Source organism: Balearica regulorum, chromosome 4 (genome assembly GCF_011004875.1).
Source record: "Balearica regulorum gibbericeps isolate bBalReg1 chromosome 4, bBalReg1.pri, whole genome shotgun sequence".
NCBI classification, from domain to species: Eukaryota; Metazoa; Chordata; class Aves; order Gruiformes; family Gruidae; genus Balearica; species Balearica regulorum.
The window spans coordinates 12,802,968-12,826,173 of record NC_046187.1 but is presented as its reverse complement, the minus strand read 5'-3'; the positions used below and the strand labels follow the sequence as shown (position 1 = coordinate 12,826,173).

At 43.6% G+C, this 23,206-nt stretch overlaps 1 protein-coding gene across 8 annotated transcripts in view; it reads left to right on the top strand.

The window, feature by feature from the left end:
• Window positions 1–22,380, top strand: part of ELF2 (E74 like ETS transcription factor 2) — a 40,056-nt gene extending 17,676 nt beyond the window's left edge. For 3 of the 8 annotated variants that reach the window (XM_075751167.1, XM_075751173.1, XM_075751174.1), the window contains 6 exons: window positions 11,729–11,842; window positions 12,877–13,014; window positions 15,000–15,086; window positions 19,288–19,480; window positions 19,875–20,228; window positions 20,666–22,380. In XM_075751167.1, the coding sequence (XP_075607282.1) occupies window positions 11,729–11,842; window positions 12,877–13,014; window positions 15,000–15,086; window positions 19,288–19,480; window positions 19,875–20,228; window positions 20,666–21,293 (1,514 nt within the window). In that variant the 3' untranslated portion in view covers window positions 21,294–22,380. Of the gene's footprint in view, window positions 1–3,538; window positions 4,009–11,728; window positions 11,843–12,840; window positions 13,015–14,999; window positions 15,087–19,287; window positions 19,481–19,874; window positions 20,229–20,665 lie in introns of those variants that run through there. The other 5 variants (XM_075751171.1, XM_075751166.1, XM_075751172.1 and 2 more) reach the window with 3 other exon arrangements.
• The last annotated feature ends 826 nt before the right edge of the window (window positions 22,381–23,206 follow it).

The following is a 23,206-nucleotide window of genomic DNA, read 5'->3' as shown; positions in this document are numbered from 1 at the left end:
TGCTGAAACCTTCCAGTTTTTCATATTTTGAATTTCTACATCCGCTGTCTTGCATGCAATTAATCACATCCAGCTTCTTCTCTTGAATTGTCTTTCACTTTTTCAAAATAATCAGGATGAAGTTTAACTGGTGTATATTGCAAAGTAGTAGTGAAGCTTATTTCCTTTAATGTGAACAAAGCTGTCCATATCCTTTAACAAGAAAGCATGAGTTGATCCATGCTTTACTCCTGTGTTTATGCAAGTAGGGGGATACAATTCACTTGGGTGTTCCTGTGGTCCAAGTTCTTTATGTACCAAAGACTCTGAAGTACACAGGGACAGAGATGCTGTCAGCTAAATATGCAATTACTTGTTATTGTCTCGAAATTACTGAAGACTTACATGTACTACGTTCCTGTGTGTCATGAGCATAGTTTTGAATGGTAGCTTTACTGCATATTAGAACATGTTGACTTTGTTTTTCCCGGCAGTTGGTAGATGTAGCATGTGATGAGCACGTAGGTCTACCTGTCTGTCTCGACAGCTGAGCTTGTGGTAAAAAAAATTACAATAAAACTTAGTCTCTGTACACTCTAACAGTAAAAAAAAACCAACCAACCAAACAAAAAAAAAACCCACAAAAAAAACAGAAAAAAAAAAAGAAAAAACTAGTAGGCTAATATGTATATTTCTGTCTGACAAAGAATGATGCTGTTCGGGGATCTGTTTCTATATATTTTTTCTACTTTTTTCATGCCGGAGAAACATAAGTTAACATGCAATTTCATGTGGTCCTGTTACAGTAAATATTTCTTGCCTCATTGGGCCACCCACCACTCTTTGAGTAGATTTTGTATCCCTCTTTGTTAGCCTTCTGCCTAGAAAGGAGGCTTTAGAAGAGGTTAAAAAGTTAAGAGCATGTTTACTTTTTTCCCTATTCGACAGTCTCTTTTTCCTGAAATAGTAATATTTTATTAGCATGACAAATCAATTAGTGTTCAGCATAAAAACCTGGAAATCATAGTTTAAACAGAACTGCAGAACTTTTGGGGAAAAACGCATTCCTCCTTAAAGGCAGCGTTATGCTTTAACACTATACTTGTATAAATAAGTTGGGCACAGGTCAAAATGATCACTTCATAGATTTATTGTAGTAGCTTACATTATAATCTTGAAAGTGCATAGGCTCGGCCTTTCTTCAACAGACTGGAATCCCTTGGGTATCCAGTGATACTCTATGTACGATCAGAGAGAGCGAAGAATCAGAGTAATGTGTGCAGCTGTTCAAATCCATTTCATGTGAACTGGCAAACACTGTGCTACGTCTCTGCTTGCAGTAGTAAATAAATACCGCTTAGAAAACTGGTATTAAACCAAGAGCTTGACGCTTTACACTTCTTTTATTATTCATTTTGGACATGTAGTGTTTGTCAAAAGTTACACACACAAATTACTTGAATGCAGTTATTCAAGGAGTCCACACATATTAGGCAAAACTTCATTCTACCAATAGGGTGTAGAGAGAACAACTTGGATATGAGTCAAACACTTCAGTTTGCAACTGGAAGTTGCAATCAGTAAACAATCCTCACTGAATTACACAGCAAACACTAAGGCAACAAACTATGAATGCATCTTTTCCAAAGTGTGAACTCCTATTGACACAGGTCTGGGTCTTCAAAGGTATTTAGTGTCTTGGTGCGCCTTTTGATCTGGATCTAAACTGAAGAACTATTTTTAACTGTATTTCTTTGCTGCGGGCCTAACTGCTCCAAGAGAAGTGTGGGTAAATTACGATTTTTAACAACAGTAGGCACAAAGTGATGTGAGTACAGAGTTACTTCAGTACTCTGTTTGGAAGCTGAATCTACGGTGTTGCTAAACTACACTGCATGAGGCTTCCACTTCAATTTGAGGACGGTTTAATGAACGGCTATGAAGTTTTATTGCACATTTAAGTGTGTGCCTACTTAAAGTGCCTTTACTTGTCCTTGGGCTTGTCTCCGCTAGAAAAATTTCTGCTGGAGAATACAGCAGAGTCCCCTAGTGGAAATATGCTGACAGAAGGAATTCTTGTTAACACTGCTATTCCACCTCTCTGAATAACATAAGCTGACAGGAGCACTCTGCTGTTGGCAAAGCTCTATCTGCATGAGAGGTTTTTGCCGTCACAGCTGGCTAGAGAGTGCCTTTTTTGTCCATGCTTCTGGCTGGAAAGGGCCCGGCTGGCAAAACTTTAGCACAGACCTACCCTTAGATACCATGGCTTGAATGTGAGTGAACGGTCTCGCTTGCAGGTCTTGTTTGTTATCTGATGAGCTGATTGAACAAATTTAATTCCTTACAGCCAGGAAGAGATGAGTGAAGTCTACAGAATGCCGGAATTTTTATTTGCGTATATAAACATGGTCATTATATCCTATTCCTAAAAAGCTTTGACAGTTGTAATAGGAGTATAATTTGTCAATAGTTTGAGGTACTGAAGTTACCAGTTGGAGGTGATTTATGCTGGATACTGTTTTGTGATTTCTGTACCGGGGAAAAATGCTTCTAAATTCTTGCTTGTGATCTAGATCCTGGCACTACTAAAACTTGAGAGGGGGAGAGAGATTCTTCATTGTCAGATTGATGCAGCTGGCACCCTACTCCTTTTTTTTAATGGAAGCTGTTGTGCACCGGGAAGTCTCTGCCCAATAAGTGGCTGCTCGACCCTTTTAATAACGGCTTAACAGTATAGGCCTGGTCAGGTGTGCGTGGCGTAAAGGAAGGAGTTTCTAGGCCTGATCTCAATGCGTAGCTCTGTGGGGGGACATGCTTCGCTTTTCTTGGCATAGCTGCTCTTTGCACGCAGCTCTGAAGTTTTACCCTGCGAATGAGCAGCGCGGGGACTCGACCGGGAAGCTTGGAGAACACATTGTTGGGACGCTTGCTTCTGCCCGGCTGCAGCGTGCCAGGGGCCTGGCAGGGAAGGCTGTGGTCTTACGGGGACAGGTTGCTCTTCAGAGGGGAGAGGATGCAACCTCTGCATGGTGGTGGTATATATATATATTTTTTTAATTAAGAAAGCTATGCAACTCCCCCCCCTCCCCTCAATCTGCTCAGAGGCTAGATTTGATGAAGGGTGAGGCCTGTGGCTATCTGGAAAAGGCATCTAAAGTTCCCTTGGAGTCAGCCCTGCGCCTGTCGCAGAGAGGAGGTGGATTGCATTCAAGAAGGACTAAAGGTTTCTGGCAAAATACTACTTAGAGTAGGCAGCGCAGGAGTTTGCCGAGGAGAAGACTTGTGGATGTGTTAACGGTTGCCTCGGTGAGGGCCATCAAGCTTATCCCGAGAGAAACGGGCTCTGTTGGTACGCGGGGTGCCCGGCTGCAGCGGTCAGGGAGCGTCACCGGGGCACGTAGGTGCAAGTGGCCGGGGGCAGCGGGGAGAGGGGGGAAGGCGGCGGCGGCGGCGGCGGGGGGGGGGGGGGGGCGGTCCCTGCTCGGGGCCGTGCCGGGGCGACCGGCTGCGGGACGGACGGGGACGGGCACGGGCTGCGCTCGGATCTGCGCGCGTCCGTGCCTAGGCGGCCGCCTCCGGCTCCGGTCGCCTCTCGGGCCGTGCGAGCAGACGGGGCCGGCGGCTGCCCGCGCCCTGCCGCGCCCCCATCTACCTGCGCCCCGGGGCGCGGGCGGCCGGCGGGGCCCCGGCGGCTTCTCCCCGCCCGCGGGCGGCCCCGCGCTGCGGCGGCGGCGAGTGCCGGCGCGGCACTTCCTGTCTGAGGCCGGCGGCGGAAGGATCGCGTGCGCCGCGCCGCGCCGCCCCGCAGGAAGCGCTCCCGCCGCCGCGCCGTGGCGGTGCCCGCGCCGCCCGCCCTGCCCGGCCGCCCCGCGGGAGCGCGCCCCGCCGCCCTCGCCGCCGGCCCCCCGCGCGTGCCCGGCGCGCGCCCGCCCGCCGGTCAATGCGAAGCGGCTCCGGCAGCCGTAAACATGGCGACGTCCCTGCATGAGGGGCCCACGAACCAGCTCGACCTCCTCATCCGGGCCGGTAAGCTGCACCGCGCCGGCGGGGGCGCCGTGCCGGCGGGAACGCCGGAGCGGGGAGAGGCGAGGCGGGGGGAAGCGGCGGCGCACGCCGCGCTCCGGCGGCAGGCAGGGAAGCAATGGAGGGCAATCAGGAAGTGATCACCTTGGTAGCGGCCGGCCCGGCGTGCGGCCGGCGGGGGCGGCGGCCCGCGGCACCTGCCCCCGGTGCGGGCGGCTCCGCTACCGTCGCTACCGCGGCGGAAGTTGTGGCGGGGCGGGCGGAGGAGTTTTGCGGGGTTTGCGCGGCTGGGGCGAGAACCAGGAAGTGTGCGAGATTGTTGTCCTCCCGCCTCCCCCGGCCCGGCCCTCCCCTCCTCCCGCCGCCGCCGCCACGCTGTCTGAGCGGGCAGGCCGAGCGCCGCCGCGGCCCGGCCTCCCGGGCGCTGCGCACCCGCGCGTATCCCCCCGCCCGCCCCGCTGCCTGCCCCCCGCTTCTCCCCCCGTGCCCTTTTAAACTCGGCGGCGGCGGGGCGGGAGGAGGCGCCCGCGGGCGGCGGCCGCGGCCCACGTGTGCGGCGGCGGCGGCGGCGGGGGGGGCAACAAACGGGGGGGGGCGGTGCCCCCTCCCCCACGCGCGCTGGGTAGCGGAAGCAGAGCGTTCCCCCGGGGCCCCCCGAGCGCGAGGGGAGTGGCGCCCGCCGCGCGCCAATGGTGGCCGCCGCCGTTGGCGGCCGGAGGGCGGCGGGGCGGGGCGGGGCGCGGCGGCCGCCAATGGGCGCGCGGCGGTCGGCGGAGTGGCGGCTCCCCGCGGCGCTGACGGGTCGCGCACGGAATTGGAGGGAAGCGGAGTGTAAACACGGAAGTGGGGGCGCCGCCGCCGCCGGGCCGCACGTGGCCGCCCCTCCCTGCGGGGGGGTCAGGGGCGGCGGGAGCGCCATCCCGCCCCGACCCCGGGATGGAGGGGCAGGAGGCGGGAAAGGTGCGGCGGGGCGGTGGGAGAAGGTGCGAGGCCCCGGGAGTGCCGCTTCACCGCCGCTACCCCGCGCAGCTGCCGCGCACGGTCGGATCTTGAAGCCCCTGGCCGCTGCCGGGCCAAAGGCCGTTTTCCTGGGCTTTGGCACCTGTTCGGGGACGTGTTCGGAACCGGGCGCGGTTTGGCCACGTTTGCTTTCGTTAAGCCTGCCGCTTCTGACAATAGAATGCTCCGGTGATCCCGGGATTTGTGTTTTACGCACGGTACAGCCCTGGAGAAACCACGAGCGAGGTTGCTCAGAAACTCAAGTACGATGTCATACCTTCAGTTCTCCATGGAGGTTGTACCAGCTGCGATTTATTTTTGTCTTCATGAGGCGGAGCTCAACTTTGTAAAGTAGTCCTTGGAAATCATACACCGCAGTACGGTGTGTAGCGTTATAGGTAATGAATTGCGCGGTTAGTGCCGGGACGCGAGCTGATTGAGAGTATAATTGATACTGGTTGTGCCTTGGCACGGCAGTGAGTTTGTAGGAGCATGGACGTGTGCTAAAGGTAAATGCTCGGTCGTTTACCAATGTATTAAGATACCCTATTAAAAAAGGGGCGCAAGTCGCCTAATCTTCATAATGGTTTATTTTATTTAATGTGGAAAAACACCCAGGGGTTTTTTGGAGGAGGGGGACAAACCCCAGTGTTGTGGTTTAGCCTGTGGGGCAGGCAGCTGAAACAGCCACACAGCTGTTGGCTCACTCTGTGTCCTCCAGTGGGATGGGGGAGAAAATCGGGGGGAAGAAACATAAAACTCACAAGTTGAGATAAAGACAGTTTAATAGGACAGAGGAGGAAGAGAAGAATAATAAAAGAATATACAGAACAAGTTATGCACAGCACAGCTGCTCACCACCTGCAGACGACTGACGTGCAGCTAGTTCCCGAGCCGCAGTCTAAACCCTCAGCCAGCCTCCCCCCAGTTATATACTGAGCATGACATCATATGGTATGGAATATCACTCTGGCCAGTTGAGGTCAGCTGTCCTGGCCGTGTCCCCTCCCAGCTTCTTGTGCACCCCCAGCCTCCTCACTGGTGGGGCAGTATGAGAAGCTGAAAAGTCCTTGACCAGGTGTAAGCATTGCCCAGCAACAACCAAAATATCAGTGTGTTATCAACATTATTCTCACACTAAATCCAAAACCTGCTACTAGGAAAAAAATTAACTCTATCCCAGCCCAAACCAGGACGCCCAGACGCACACAAAAACCCCTGCAACAAAGCAGTAAAGAACTGTTCTGCTGCAGAAAAAGTGGAGCATGTCATAAGCATTTAGAGACTCTTGTGTATGCTGGAGAAGATTGCTTCGCTTTGCTAGTAGAACACACCTCCGATTTCTGCAGGGCTCCCTACTGCAGGAGATTCAGTCAGTTGGTTTTTACTTTTGATTGTCGATGGTAGTTGATTATTGCGTCAACAGCTTCTTAGGTCACTGTAACTAGATTGCTTGTGAGCCAACCCTTAGATAAATAACAAATGACTTTTCTGATGTCCTTAGCCTAGTCAACTTAATTTTTTTAAATATATTTGCATTGCAGTGAGGGATAGAGATACCTACGCACGTCTAGTATTCACATCATCATACTATCAGGATACTGTATCTGCTTACTTATTTATGTATGTAGATAGTATCACATGGATTTAAGAGAGGAATCCTTTATCCTAAGGGATTATATTAATTATACCTTGCCTTTTCCTGTGGCTGCTGGCCTCAGTGTTGACAAAACTTTAGAGTGTTTGATAACTGTGGGAAGAGAGCTGGACCCAAATTGTTACTGCTTAAGGTTATCTTAATTGCTGGTTGTAAGAGCAACTCCTAAATGCCTTTACAAAGATATGTTTTGGCTTTGTAGCTAGTATTTCTCTCAATATCGGGCAGATAACATATGGCTTACAGGGAAACAAGTGTTTTGAGATGATGGCTCTTGTCTTCATTATTGATTGTGGGTACGCAGTGGGTTATGTATCATCCTTAAATTGTTATGCAGCTGAAAGTTTTGAACTAACAAACCAGGCTTAGGGAAATACTCAAAAACCCCAAGGAATTGCTCTTCAGTTTCTAAACAAATGTCTGCCATAAAACAAGCAGTAAACTGAAAATGCTCTCTTTTCCAGTCAAGTGTTGCATACAGAAAGATTTCTGGGTATTACCTGTACGGGTAATTCAACTGTTTTTAATTACAATCTGGCTTAAGCACTGTTACTACCTTCCACTGCTATTTACTGTGCACTTTTCAGTGCTGAGATAAAACAAGCATGTGAACGCCAATAAACTTTAATGAGGTCTGTTAGCGTATTTGTAGTCACTCTTGACTGAGTTCCATGCTTGGAATTGTGAATTCTTCATTAAAGTATTGCTCTGGTTGCCTGATAGTATTAAAGGATAAGCTATTGTAAATCAGGTGCTAGAGTTAAGTGGTGACCTTGTAAATGCAGACATTGATAGCTCTTCAGATAAAGAGGGGGGGAACTGTATTGCAGTTTCAGAAAGTACCATTTTGAAAATTTCAGTCCATTTCTTTCCTCTCATTGCTTGCTTTAATTCATTTTGTTACTCGTTTTATGTTAAAACTGGGGGCATTGTTACAAAACGGATATGTTGCCAGTATTCTCTTCTGTAAAGCTAAAGTACAGCCCTGTCAAACTTAATTACCAAGTTTGGTATTTTGTAACAGCTGTTGGGAGCCTTGAATAATCTACTGTACATGCTGTTTGTTTAGAAAGTGGAGCTAGAAGACAACAGTGAAAATAGGCATCAACTAGCCTAGTTAACTGTTTACATTTTAAAAATTGAAGTTACTTTCTTTTCTAAGAAGATTTTTTTTTTCTGAAAACAGACCAGAAACTTTTTTAACAAACTGTTTAAAAATAAAGTGCCCAGGAATCAGATTTCTTCATAAAAGCAGTAAGATGAGATTTGGTTGGTTGGAAAGAATGAAAGATAAATGGTGGTGTTAGCTCTGATGTGTTCTAGATCGGTAAACAGCAGTTCTCTTGTTACTCAGTTACCAAAGTCTGGAAAATTTACTTCCATCCATGTAAACAACTTTGCTTCATTTGGACAAGCGATATTGTTCCTGAAACGAGTACATAAGGTAACAGAGCTACATCTTCAGTTGTGTACTCAAGCAGTACAGTCTATTTTACCTTTGGGAGTCCTGTGTATGTGCACAGTGGTATCATAGTTGATAGTCTAAATACAATAGAAAATTTGTGTATCGGGCATTTTTAAAGAATTGGGTCAGACACATCATTCTTTGGTTAGAAATTTTTCTGCCTGCTGTGATACAGTGCTTGTGCATCACAACCTTGGAGGTACTGAGAGAAGGCTGCTGTGATGATGTATGTTTGTATGGCACAAGCTATATGAGCTGAAAGGTGACTGCCCGTGGTTTTCTGTGGCGATGACTTTTGACTGAATTTGGCTTTTTTTAAAATTTCGGAATCCTACTCCTTTGGTTTGCTTCCCCCCCCTCCCCCATCTTTATTATGAGAAGTGCTACCAAGTGTTGTGGTACAAGCGTAGTTCAGTTGGTGACACTTGATCTAGTCATCCGCAAGAACAGCCGCCTGGTTTTTCCTTGTCCCATCTCCTCTCTAAGAGAACCTGTTCCCCCGCTTCATCTTTTGGGGTATATTTTCTAGCAGTATTTTTCATCAGTATCATGTCTCCTGATTAAGCACTCTGACTTGCTGTCTTCTATTTGACATTTTTTTAGCGTGGCAAAAAGACATCTTACGTAAAATTTGTGCTGACATGAGATACAAGTTTGCACTTTTCTCTTCCAAATGTGTTGGCGCAGTAACGTTGCCTGAGCACAACTGAAAAATCCTAATGCTCACTGGGTAGACAAACGCTTCTGAGGCTAAAACCATGGACTGGCTAAAGAAGGTAGCTAGCTGAGAAGACTTGGAAATTGGTAATAGCACTCATTTTAGTAAGTACTTTAAAAGATTTTCTTTTTTTTTTTTTTTTTTTTGGCAGTGTTAGGTTAGTTTTTTAACTGTCATGATAGACAGCCAACATGTGTGTTGTTCCAGCCAAAGCCAGAAGTGTTACTATTTTTTGCTTGATGTTTTTTAGGTGGCAATTTCAGTGGAGTCCTGAGTAACTCGTGTTGCAAAAACATTTGTGAGGTGTGTATGTTCAAATGTCAGAGGCTTTTGAGGAGTAGATAGTGCTATTTTTATTAGAAATGGAAGGGTTACTTAGGGCAAAGGTTGGGTGGCTCCTTTGCTCCTTGGCTCTGTTGTTTGAGTATTGCAGCCTTAGTCCCTAAGACTGGGGGGGGGGGGTGTTTGCAGCTCCTTTCCCGCCACTCTAGCCCCTCAGCAGGATGCCATAGTACTGGGAAAGCACAAAGATGACTTTCAGCTATCTTTTTTTAACCTTGTTCCTGCTCTCTGCTAAGTACCTCTTACTTGTAGTGTAGAATCTGAGCAGTTTCCTATAGGAAATACTTTGGATACAAAAGTAGGAAAATTTTGTATGCTTTTAAGCATTCAGGAGTAGATTATTTCAAGAAGCTAGTTCAGTACTCTCTTACAATTGAAATTTGAGTTTCTTTATATAAGTCCTTTATGTACTGAACGTGATATCTGCACAGAAGCAAGCTAACTAGTTGTCCCAAAAATGGTAACCAGCAGAAACAGAAATGAAAATTTTAGAGCTCTTTGCTGTGGGGGAGGCAGAGGGGTTGGTGGAAAAGCTTTGTTGACCTACTTTAAACCTTTTTTCATACTTCAGAGTAATAACATGGTAAATGCCGATTCAGACTTTCTGATTTCAGTATTGGTGTAGAATTTATACGTTTGTAATGACTAGCAGAATATTGTTCCTGGAAAGTTTTATCCAGTAGATGAGGGGAAACTTAGTCATCAATTTCTGTGCAACTGAAACTTCTCTAGAGAAATAAAAAGGTTTAGGTAGAGGGTTTTCCGCAGGACCACTCAGGTTCAGTGCTGGTGTTCAGCCTCGGACTCGGGACACCCCCAAACTGCTGCTTGGGAAAGAAATGGCAGCTGCCCGGGTGTGGGGAGCACCCAGGACCTGGGAAGGGGCTTGTGCTGCAAAATTCCTGCTGATTGCTGCTGATTGTCCAAGGGACAGAGCTGCAATAGAGACCCTTTCCTTTAGCGCCTTTTTCTTGTGCTCTTAGGTAGGCTTTTGTTGTTCCCAGCCTGGGGTGAAGCGGTGGTGGAATGTCAGCTTTATCAGGCATCTACTGTTCCAAAAGATAAAACCCCCTAAATAGCATCCCAGGAGAGGGCTGTAGTGGGAATCCCAGCAGCCAGCCAGTGGCCAGGCAGCCGGGCCGGTTCAGTGGGACGTTTCAGTCACCCTGAACTTTGCATTGGTGCATCTTCCAGATTTTGTACTGAACAGATGGCAGTTCTTATATTAAATGTAAGATTAGTTTGAAAAGCAGATATATCCAGTATGTTTAGTCTGTTGGCTAGTAGATTTTTCAAGTTTTTCATCCTTGCATTTAAATAAGCTGCAATATGCTGGAAGGTTTTTTCCCCATGTGTGCCCGCACAAATCTGTTTGTATCTTGTGTTTTCTTAAGTCAGAAGCAACGCTAGCAGTGTTTTCCCTGCTTTTCGGTAAATGAACCTCGAGTTGTATCTTAGATGTTTTCAGTGACAGAATAGGTGCCTTCAAGTTCTCGCAGAGAATTATTACTGAATCCTCTTTAGTTCTCTGACGCTGGAGGTAGGTGACCCTGCTTACGCTAAAGATAGATTTCCTGGGCTGCCGGCTGCCTCGCTGGAGCGGTTCAGCTTTGAGCAGATGGCCATAAATGGAAAGAGCAACTGGAGAGAGCCCAGTACCTTCGGGAGCGCGTGGATGATGTGCAACAGGTGTTTCTGCAGTCCCCGCTTTTAAAAACCTTTGCAAGGGTGAGGAATATAGAGTGGGCCGTGAATACGATTGTAGTTTTAACTGGGAAGTTGGGGTTTTTTTTAGTGCTGCTGCTGTGTTCAAGTTGCTGGGATCTGTGCTGTATCAAACTTAAATGTGCTCTCTTGAAGTTATTTTAAATTATTTTTAATTAATTGCTTAAGTTTTTGTAAACTTTCAGAACTTGAAGAAAGAGGTATTTTTACCTTCTTCCCTTAGTTATTTCTTAAAAAAACACCCTTGCATACTGTTTGTTATGCTTTGTGTTTTGTTTTTTAACAACCAAGCCGGCTAAACCCAACTCAGATATTTTTAATGTCAGAAAATGAAACTGGATATATCTGCTTTTCAAACTAATCTTATATATATATATATATTTATCCAAATAGACTGAAAATCTGAAGAGAGGTGACCTTTAGATTTTAATGGTATAATAGCTGGAGGTGGTACTACTTCCCTGCTGTGCTGTGTTAGTTTGTAACCATCCTCATTACAATCTGGTTTGTTCTGGTTAACTTGAAGACAGAAGACAAATCCCAGAAGCCTGCTTCTGTAAGCTCTTGAACACCTCATGGAAGTGAGGAGCTTGGTTGTGAACCAGAAATTTAATCTAAGAAGTGACAGTGTTGGTTCTGCTTGTCTCTGTCTTCCCTAAACATTTCTGTTGACAGGGAGGTATAAAAGGTCTGAAGACACCTGATGGTTTGGGGATTTTCCTGTTTAAGATTGAGTAGTGCAGTTGTACAGCAATATCTGTGGACTTTTATAAGTAATCTGTTCTCATTAATATTATTTTTTTCTATCCTTCTACAGTGGAAGCATCGGTTCATGGAAGTAATGTGCACTGCACGGATAAGACAATTGAAGCTGCAGAGGCCTTGCTTCATATGGAGTCTCCTACCTGCCTGAGAGATGACAGGAGTCCTGGTATGTCAGCCACGGTTTCTGCTCTGTGGGTCGTTTCTCCTTCCACTAATTAGTAAAAGAAGCAAATTGGGGAACCTGCCTCTGTGGAGAACTGTATGCTGTTTAAAACATTTGTTTGCTTATTTCAAAACTACTGATTTATTTGAGTTTTTACGTGATACATCCACCTTGTAACAAGCATACTTACAGATTAAATCGTTTGTCTGAGAGAGGTTGTTAGATAGAGATCCTTGAGTAGCTACACATTTAAAATGAACTTCTTGTCTGAACAGCAGGAAACACTTGTTCACTGTGGGGGTGACCAAGCCCTGTCACAGGTTGCCCAGAGAGGCCATGGAGTCTCCATCCCTGGAGATATTTAAACGCCATCTGGACACGGTCCTGGGCAGCTGTTTCTAGGTGGCCCTGCTTGAGCAGAGAGTTGGACCAGATGCCCCCCAGAGGTCACTTCTAACCTCAGCTGTTCTGTGAATTTGACATTTTAAATTGCTAAAATAAAGAGTTATTCTAGGGGAAAAGTATTTTTATCTGTTTTTCTATTTTAGAAAGAATATCTGAATACACTGTGCTGCAAAGTGTTTTCAGTTTGAAAACCCCAAAACTTAATATTGATCGTGACTTTAACTTGACGTTTCTTCTGAAGTTACTTAATAGATGTTGGATGAAATAATGGTCAAACTGAAACCCAAAAGCTACAGAATAGGAAATGGAGATTGGAATAAGGATCAAAGATTAAGCTCTAATTTGTGTCATTTAAGGTTGAGTTTGGTTCTAAAGAATATTGGTGTGATAGCCTTGTCTTAAGCATAACAGTACTGACAAGTGTGCATATTTTGGGTGATTGGACTGATTTTCTAGATCACGGGTTGTTGGAACAGAATCTTGCTATACAATTACATGTAATTTATTTAAAATAATTTCGTGTAAGATACATTAAAATAATCAGGTAGCAACTTAATCAGATACTCTTCCCCCCCCCCCCCCCACTTCCTTCATAGTGGAAGTTTTTGTCCCTCCTTGTGTGTCAACCCCAGAATTTATCCATGCGGCCATGAGACCTGATGTGATCACAGAAACTGTGGTGGAGGTATCAACGGAGGAATCTGAACCAATGGATGCATCTCCTGTTCCAACTTCCCCTGATATCCATGAACCAATGAAAAAGAAAAAAGGTATGTATGGCTCTTCATAGCAGCAATCTCAAAATTGATTTCTGATGAGCACTGCCACAGATGGTGCAGTTGATACCGGTGGAGATAGGTTAGATGATCTGATTTCTCTGCTCGTATAATCAAACTGATTGGAGCCTGAAATGTGAGTTTTTAGAAAACGAGGCTGCAATGAGGAAAAAAAAAAAAAAGTAGCAAGAGAATGAGCTTTGCCAAGCCATAAAGGGAAATGATGTCTTTGATGTGTTTTTTAAGCCCTGTTTACAAAGTGGAGGAAGGGTAGAGAAGGATTCAAAGGGGACTTGTGTGGGTAACTATTGGTGTCTGAAACATGGGTGTATTTGGAGAGTGGGTAGACTCGGGGATCTTCCAATGAAATGGCAGTGTAAATACTAACTTACAAGACCATAAATCAATTTACAAAATCAGTACAAGACCTTCCTTGTGAGAGAAGTATCTTCTTCATCTGATTGGCATGTCTTGGAGGAGAAACTATTCAGAACAGTGTTTGAGTTCTAAGCATTCAGCTACCAAATGAGAGGTTGGCACCTGGTGAGGTTTTTCTCTGGTCTAGCGGTTTTCTTACAGGCGCCAAGACAATGCATGTAACCATAGGAATATTGTTTTATTAGAGCTTCCAGACATGATAAGATGGAATATTTATTTGTAATGTAGAGGGGAAAAAATTGCAATGTATAAGATTCAGATTTAATAAAAGCACACACATATAACATAACTGTAAGTCTACTATAAATTACATAAGCAAGAAAATTATTATTAAAGTTTTCCCATAGCTGTAGTCTTATGTGGGATTTAAGCTATTTCTTTATATTCCACTGTTTATTTGAATGGTCATTACTGGGCAGATTGCATTACAGGGCTGTGCTCAGGAAGTTCTGAAATTTTATAAAGGGTATTTTGTAAATATTTTTTTCCTATTACAGACTCCAGATCCCTGCTCTTAAGTGTGTAAGGTCCTTCAGCCATAGTTACAGAGCCGTAACTTTGGTCTTCATAATTAATGCCTTTTGAAATTCAGTGGTTAACAAAGAACATTGTTCATCAGCAAAAATTAATGCTCTTGTGCCTGAGATAGGAGAGTTAACCATTGCTGCTTGCCTTTAACCAAAGGCAGAAGCATGTACTGGTGACAGCCTGCTGCCATAGGGTATGATCCTCTTCCCTGCTTGGGTCTGTTTACCTTGAGTAAAAAGGTCACTGGAGTGTGAAGGGATGAAGAAACTGTAGGCCTTGCTGCGAGAGGATTTCCCTGGCAGAGGAAGGTAGGCAGCTCTAAGCCTGCTGCCCGCTGAGGAGTCCCCTCCTAAGCCTCCTCGCAGGGGCAGGCGGAGGGTAGGAGGAGGCGTGTGGGACCCTGCCAGCCGGGGCAGGAGGCAGCTGGGGGGTGCGGCGCAGGTGGGCTTCCAGCACCGCCCAGAGCTGTCCTGCATCTCTGAGGGCTGCGGGTGCTGTTTGTAGCCCTCTTAATGCTCTGCCATATGTGAATCCCGTGCGGCACCGCTTGCTTTTATCTATAGCTTTTAACGGACAGGTGCAAGGTGGAAATGAAGGGTTACGATTTCAGTAGTAAAATTTCTTAGGAAAACTGATGTTTTGATCAACACCCATACTGGAATACCAGAAACAAAGTAGAAGAAGAAATAATGCATTTCAGAGGAAAACAGACACTGGACTAAAAGAATGCAAATAGATTGAAGTTTTACATTATGCTTTGGTGCTTACCTCATCTGCCATTGACTTGTCTGAAATTGAGTTAAATCTGCTTATGAAATAAGCAACCAAATGATGAATTAAACTGGATGTGCCATAGTAGTAATCTAAGAATTTAAGTTTATCCATACTGTAGCAAGGAAATGGCAAGGGAAGAAAATGTGTGAACTGCTTCTTTCAGCAGAGACAAACTATAAAATACTTTTATTCTGCATATGATTAATACTTCCCCCCCCCCCCCCGTATTTTATGTGCAGCTGGCCGTAAACCGAAGACCCAGCAATCAGCTGTATCTGATGGGTCTCCCGATCTAGGTATAAAGAAGAAACCTAGAGAAGGCAAAGGTATGTTTTTCCATTTATCAAGTCTTTAAAATTATGCAGTGTATATGTATTGTATCTGTCACAGGAAATACACAGATCTTTAAAGTTTGATGGACAAGTTTGTACTGACTTCATTAGAGTTATAATTTTATTTGATGTCTTCAAATTTGTTTGTACAAGATCTAGCACAAGGATGTGTGGAACTGCTCTAGAAGTGCCCTGTAATACACCCTGCAGTTAATAGGCTTTCTGATTTTCCATTTGCTTTGCTTTGTGTTTATTGACTCGTGCTGTCTTTTGTGGTTTGTGTTAACTTACTGCTAGAGACATAATTTGTTAAGCTACTGCTGAAGGGCTTGTTCTCAAGTAGAAGCAGCTTTATGGGTGTTTATAATGGTGATGGTTGAAAATACGTTTTCTTAGTTGATTCACAAACTTCAGTGGAAATATATTCCTTGACTAATAGATTCAGCTTGGCTTAAGGGGAGAAACAAGTGATGATATGTTTCTTTACTGGTTGAGTGAGGGATTTTGTGCAGGAGAGTCATGCTTTCCTGATGTTTCTCTTGATAGATAGCGGGTCCTTTCTTGGACTCCAAGGCCCTGCTATTAACCCAGCAGTGAGACAGACTAGGGCATTTGCTCACAGGTTACCTTTGAGGTGGTGTACAGTGCAACAGCTCTTCCCCTGCTTATAGGCGAAGAATGTGGATCTCTTCCCCACTTAGGGCACTGAAAGTTGTTTGGAGATGTTGCTGTGGCTAGGAGAAACAAAGTTCAGTGACTTTCAGTGGCAACATACTGGCTGAAAGAGCGTGCAGTGGTTGGCTCTGCTGTTATTTTGGGATTTGTTTGGAAGCAAGATCTCCGCTGTTTACATAATTCCTTATGTGGGTACAGCTCCTGAGTCATCACATTTGTCAGCAGGGCAAGGAAGAGATGTTAGCTCTTGAAAACCAGCACAAACGGTAATTAAACTTCCCTGCAGTGACCACTGTTGCTGTCTTCGGATTTGGGCATAGCGATGGACCGCAATGAAGATCACAGATTTTGCATCTGCTGTACTTAAAATTGCATCTTGTTTAATTTCCTTTTTTTTTGAGTATTCTTAAAGCCTCCTTAGCTTTCTTTCAAATTCTGATTTCACTATTACAGCTTTCCATTGTCTGAATAGTACTTGTAAAGTGTCCCAGTTACTAGTTTGATGCACATATAACTTTGAGAAAGGAGGCCTGTATTTCCATCTCTTCTAGTTTTTGTATGTACTGGTGATTTTACTCTATAGTTGTTTGTTTTATGAAATGGGAGATAGTACTGCTTTGGGGTTTTTTTTGGGGGTGGTTTTATTTTTATTTTTTTTAATTTTATTTATGTGGACCCTCATAATGATCTATTTATGTCTCTTGTTCTCACAAGGTATCTCATTCTGTATTTTATGCTACAACTGGCATAAAATATTTTTTTTTCTTAACGTAGGCTAACAATGTCCTGCAAACTATTTTTTTACCGGATTTATTTTTTGCTACCTATTTTTAAAAATCACTTGCAAATACAGGCTATTTTACATGCAACATTTCTGGAAAACCAGGAATTATTCCTAGAGTTCAGTACTGTCAGCAGAATTAAGTCATGGAGGAGGAAGACAGCTGGTCATGCACATTTGGAAAGGGGATCGCTTGTTGTCCATGTAGGTACTCCTTCCTTTGCCCATTCCTGATACTTTCTGGTGCAAAGTGAAGCAGTTGTAAATCTGATTTAATTGTGTCCTTCAGTTTATTATACAGGAGGAATTGGAGACTACAGTGAGATAGTAGTATTTTTTGTCTTCACATAGGGGGTTGGCAGTTCAGGCATGGTTTCTCTTTCCAGAATTTCTTTTTTACTTGCATAAATACTCTTTTTAAAGCGTAGGCAGTTGGAGGGAGCAAAACAGGCTTTGAGCCTCTCCACATAGATGCTGGTACCAATGTGGCAGTTCATTGATGCACACAATCCCTTGTATCAGTCACATACTTTCTGGCCATTAATCCTTCTGTTTTGAGATGACAGCTAACATTCCTAAGTGGCTGGCAGCTGTAATAATCAGCTAGCCACAAAAATTTCTTTCATTATGCAAAATCTACTCTGTATTGAAGTCAAGATAGGTGGTAGTAATAATAACAATAACAATAATAATAAGCTTAGTGGTGGCTTACAGTACTGGTTAGTGTGAGACCTTTCAGGAGTGAAGATGAGAGCTGTACGCTATTAAATAAAGCTTCTGTCTTCCTAGCAAGGTGCAATACATGTTTGTCTACCAGGCTGGACTTACAGAGATTTAAGAGTGGTACAAATGTAAACCTGTTCAGGTCTTACAGGTTTTACAGCCATGTCTTTCTCTGCCTCGGGAACCTATAAGTTTGGATTCACAGTATTAGGAAAGTCTGGTACTAAGGAGAAATGGTTTAAAAATGGTTCAAAATTGTATTAAACATTCTTAAAATAAGCCTTTTTGGCTGCTGATGCAGCAGCCTACCTGAAGTATCACTGGATCTTACTGGCAATAGTAGATGGCTTCTGAGTAGTATGGGTATTGCATAGTCCTCCTGTGGAGAAAAGTTGTTATTTAGGTCAATGTAGAGTATGGGGGGAAATAAAACAATGTTGAATCAACAGCACTGTTCCTGCAGAAAAATTAGGCACTTTAAGGAATGATTTCTCTTGAAGTTTCTGTTTACTCTTAATACTGAAGCCCACTTCTGTTTTTGCAAAGAATCTATTGCAGACCTACAGCATTTTGCGGTGGACTCAGAGATTCTATTTCTGAGGAGCTAAGTAAAAAAAAAAGGGATTAATTCCCTAAAATCTGGGATGATTTCAGGATTCCTGAGTTCTCTTGTTGACTCTTTTACTCATATAGGTCCTATTCAAATGCCTCTGAAGTGGAGTGGAAGCTGGATTTTGGTAGCTTTTGAATCAGTAGTTGCTGTTTGTTGGAGTATGTGGTAAAATACAGTTACTCTCTGTTTATGAGGTGATCTTCCAGAAGATGGAAACTATAATTTTTTTTTTATTTTTTTTTTACCCTGTGAGTTTTTTCAAAGGTAGCTCATGTCTTTGAGACCGCAACAGTGGCCTTTAACCTGCCTCAATGTATTTTAATTGTCTTCAGCATGACATAACAAGAGCTATGCTGGGCTACTTAATCTCAGGAATTAATGATCCTTTTTAACAAAAAAACCCCATTTAATATATTTTTATTTGGCCCATGTCACCTGCTGGAAGTGTGATCAAGTGAAGAATTTGGATTAACATTCTGAGGTTATTATTCTTGTAGCTCTTAGTTCTCCCTTCTCAGATAACTTGAGGAGTCTTCTCTAGCTGTACAAATCGGAATGTGATCTGGTTTTTTCTTCTGCTTCTCTTCCCCTTTTCCTGCAGACCACCCCGATGTTATGTTTTATGCCATCCTGATAGTCACCGTCATAAACCCCGTCTTGGGGCTCCTCTGGTGGAAACTTCTTGAATACCTGAGAAGTACATTAATTTTTTTCTTCTGTAGGCTGACTTCATTCTATATCCCCCTAATTACAGAACGGTACATGGGATTTCTGCCAAGTGAATACTTGTAGCAAGAAGTTAGTATGGCTTTGAGCCTAGAATGACGTTGGTCACTATGCAACATATATTTGGGAAGGGTCAGAACACGGAGCTGTCACCAGTCAGTGTGAGAGGCCCACATCCTGGACAGGAGGTTATGTTACAATCTTACCACAGTTGAGATGATTTGTTATTGAAGATTGTATGCCTTTTAAAAATGACTTATTTATATCTTCCTGTCCTTCAGCGTCATAAAATGTACTGGCATTTCCATTCCCTGTTTAAGCAAATATGAGGAGAAAATTCCGAGCTGTCATCCTGGTCTCTGGTGAACAGATGTAGGTTGTAGTGACTTGGAACGCCCTCCCACGCTTCTTTTCAGGAACTGAGAATGGGTGCTGGATTGAAGAGGCTCCTGTGCTACATAGCAGATCACTTGGATTAGCTCCTTTCAGAATGTAAATATTTATGGAAGCTTTACTAAACTTAACAGAATGAATGGATACGTGCAGGTTACATTACATACCGTCCTCTGTGTAACATTTGCTTGTCATGCAGGTCATTCAGAGTTACCTATCTACAGGAGAACTTCCTGTTATCTTTAAAAGTGGGTCTCTAATATTTAAATGCTTTCTGATTATAGGAAATACAACGTACTTATGGGAGTTTCTTCTGGACCTTCTCCAGGACAAAAATACTTGTCCTCGATATATTAAATGGACTCAGCGAGAGAAGGGAATCTTTAAACTTGTGGACTCGAAAGCTGTCTCCAAACTATGGGGAAAACACAAAAACAAACCTGACATGAACTATGAGACTATGGGAAGAGCTCTTAGGTAAAAACTTTTAGATCCTTAAGTTATCTACTATAATTTTGAATCTGATTCTTAATTTTGCATGTAGAAATGAAACAGTTCTGAAATTTTAAAAGCTTTCCCCTCTTGTTGACTTAGCTGTTTAAAAAGCATCATAGTCTTGCAGTTCCTATTGCTTTTTATGTTACCAGTTAATTTGCAATTTAATTCCTGAAGTATGTATTTAAAAGGTCAGTGGTTTTGCCAGCTAGATCCTTCAGATACTTTGCCAGTATGGTCTGCCAGGTTCTTTCCGTAACTTCTCACATTGTAAGTTTTACTGTGGTTACTTCAGATTTTCTTGTTAGCATGGAATAAGGTTTTCTTTAAAATCTGTCACTGTGTTGGTTACTACTTAATTGTACTTTTCTTGCAGATATTACTATCAAAGAGGAATCCTTGCAAAAGTTGAGGGACAGAGGCTTGTATATCAGTTTAAGGAGATGCCAAAAAATATAGTTGTCATAGATGATGACAAAAGCGAGACCTGCAATGAAGATTTGTCAATGCCTACAGATGAAAAATCATTGGAAAGAGTGTCTTTATCTGCAGAAAACCTTTTAAAAGCAGCAACGTCTGCACGTGGAGGAAAAAATTCTTCTCAGTTAAGCTGTACCAGAACAGAAAAAGCCGTCACCAGAGTTGTGAATATTGCCTCACCAGCGCATGATACATCGTCATCTCGTCCCTCGAGTACCACTACTACTGTCCCAGCAACGACGGCTCCCAGGTTTGTATTAATGTGGCCTGTGCTTGTCATTTTCTAATGACAAGCAATTTTTTGGTTAGGAAGCTGTCTTTTTTAGTTTTTTCGTTTATGTTTTAAATGTTGGAAATCATTACACTGCAGCTTGCAAATCAGAAACATGTTAGAATACTATGAAAGTCTAGGTTATGAGATCAGAGCCAACTGTCAGTATTCTTGCGTGTATTTTAAAATTATGTAGAGAGAGGGAGGGTAAAAAAGAGATGTGAGTGCTGCTAAATTTCCTAAGTCTTATTGCTAGATGTGCAAAAGTTTTGGATTTTGGTTGGTTGGTTGGTTGGTTTGGTTTTTCTAAGAGCCAATTAAAAGTCTCTAAATCCTAGATCTGTCTATCCCTGTTGTCATCTCCAATGGTACCCTGCGTTTTGGCTTAAACACACACATCTATCTTTATTTTGCAGGACTGTACGTGTGGCAATGCAAGTGCCTGTTGTAATGACCTCTCTGGGACAGAAAATCTCAACTGTGGCAGTGCAGTCGGTAAACGCAGGGTCACCGTTAATAACCAACACGAGTCCAACAACAGCAACAACTCCAAAGGTAGTAATCCAGACAATCCCTACTGTGATGCCAACCTCTGCTGAAAATGGAGAGAAAATCACGATGCAGCCTGCCAAAATCATTACCATCCCTGCCACGCAACTTACGCAGTGTCAGTTACAAACAAAAACGGGCCTGTCTGGGTCAGGAAGTATTAACATCGTGGGAACCCCATTGGCTGTTAGAGCACTAACCCCGGTGTCTATAGCTCATGGCACACCAGTAATGAGACTATCGGTGCCTGCTCAGCAGGCGTCTGGCCAGACTCCTCCCAGGGTGATTAGTGCAGTTATAAAAAGTCCAGAAGTTAAATCAGACACGGCGGCTTTAAAACAGGAACGTGAAGTGAAAACATTGCAGCTGGTAAAAGAAGAGAAACCGGCAGATGGAAGCAAGACTGTGACCCACGTAGTAGTAGTTAGCACGCCCTCAGCTATTGCCCTTCCTGTAACAATGAAAACAGAAGGAATCATAACGTGCGAGAAATGAAGAATAGCTTGCTTCTGGCAGACTTTTAGACTGTTACGGTTTTGAATATACTGACATAATTGGGGGAGGGAAGTGGATGCGATCACCAAGTCGAAAAGGAGAGTTTTGAAATGTTAATAAACGTGCACATGTTGAAGACTTACTGGAAAAAAAAAATTGTTTTCCCGTGTTTCAGTGGGAATTGAACCACATGTGATATGCTGACAAAAACTGCCTCTTCCAGTTGGGAAACAGCTGAACCTATGGAGAAGGAAAGATAGAGGGACTGAAAAGGGACCAAACAGTTCACTACGTTACCCATTACCAAGTTACACTAAGACCTGGAACACTAAAAGAGGGTTGTGTGAGAGGTTTGCCTTGGTTTTTAGTTTTCAGAGGGAGAGGAAAGTCTTGTTACAAATGGCAAATTTGATGCATGTTATTTGCATACCAGCAATTACTACTGTGTGCCCACAGTACTCAACTGGTGCTATGTGAAAAACTCTGCTACAAGGTATTGTAGAATGTGAAATAAAGGAGAAGATTAAAGAGCTTCTAAAAGAAGACAGAGACCTAGAGGGATTTTTGTATCATACAGCTTAAGCAAATTCAAAATGAAAGCCTTAGACTGATTTTCAGTTATCTTTCTTGAAATAAGCTAATGGCTTGTTTGTGTAAAGCTTTTTTATTAAAACAAATTTTTTAAAAATCTTGTACCTAGCACAGTATTGTTATAGAATTACATGTAACATATTTTGTATGGTAGTTAAAAGTCTGTCTAAATTTCTTAATTGTGGACAAAATAGCAGCAGGCTTTCTGCCTTCTGCTGTAACATGCCTGTGTCTCTCACTTAGCCTTGACATCCGTGCATACATTTCAGTTTCAGCTCTACCCTGTCACTTGAAAGGTCACGCCCAGCATGAGCTTTTGTCAGGTAGTTCTAAACCTGTAAATTTTTTTTAGTTGAAGTTAAGAGGGAAGTACCAGTGTTCAGAATGAACTATAATAGTTTGTATATTCAACATTTGAAGTATATTCTATTTTGTTGTACTCTTGTTTCAAAGTGTATTCAAGTAGGTTTTACTGAAATATAGAAACGAAATTTAACGGTGTTTGGTCTGCTTTTTATTTTTCACTTTTTCCTTTCAACCTATTAACCTTCTTTTCTGCTTATTTGAAATCTTCCAGGCATTCAGCCTAAGACAGCCGATACAGTGTGGAAGTTTGGAACTCCTCACTACTCAGGTACTCCGAACGGCTGACCAACTCCCTCACACAGTACACTGAAATAGTTTTCATTGAAATATCTGTGAAGCTTGCGGTAGTTGGTGAGGTAACTTCTGACAGGGGTCTAGTTCTCTTGTGCTTTTTCAGGACGGTGAGCATAGGCGGTGTTCTTGCATCATGGCTAATCACGAGTGCTTGTGAAGTAAGTTCAGTAGCTCAAGAAGTTACTGCCCTCCAGCTGCCAGGTGGTAACTTTGTGTGTGCTGCCACTTATTTTAGTGCAAAGAAGACAAGGTTTGCTTAAATGATTCTGAGAGTCCATAGCTTCTAGAGCTCTGTGAACTACCTAACCACTACCTAATTGTTTCTCCAGCCACACCTTAATTTCCTAAGGCTGCACTGCAAAGGAAAGGTAGCAATGAGTAGAGTTGGCTGCGCCAGTGTGCTAATCTCTCTGATGACCTCATAGAGACAAGCTGAAAGTACCGGTAGGTGGAAACTGTGAAAAAAGAGAAATACTAAGTTACACTGGTGGTCCTGTTGATGTTGCCATTGGCATTGTTAAAGAAAAATTCTACCAGGCGTGAGTTACCCTAGGTTTGCTTTATTACAGCGCTGGATGCACGGGGGAAATAGCTCCACCAAACGTGCATGCCAGGTGATCACCAACATACAGGTTATATAGAATCAAAATATACATATTCAT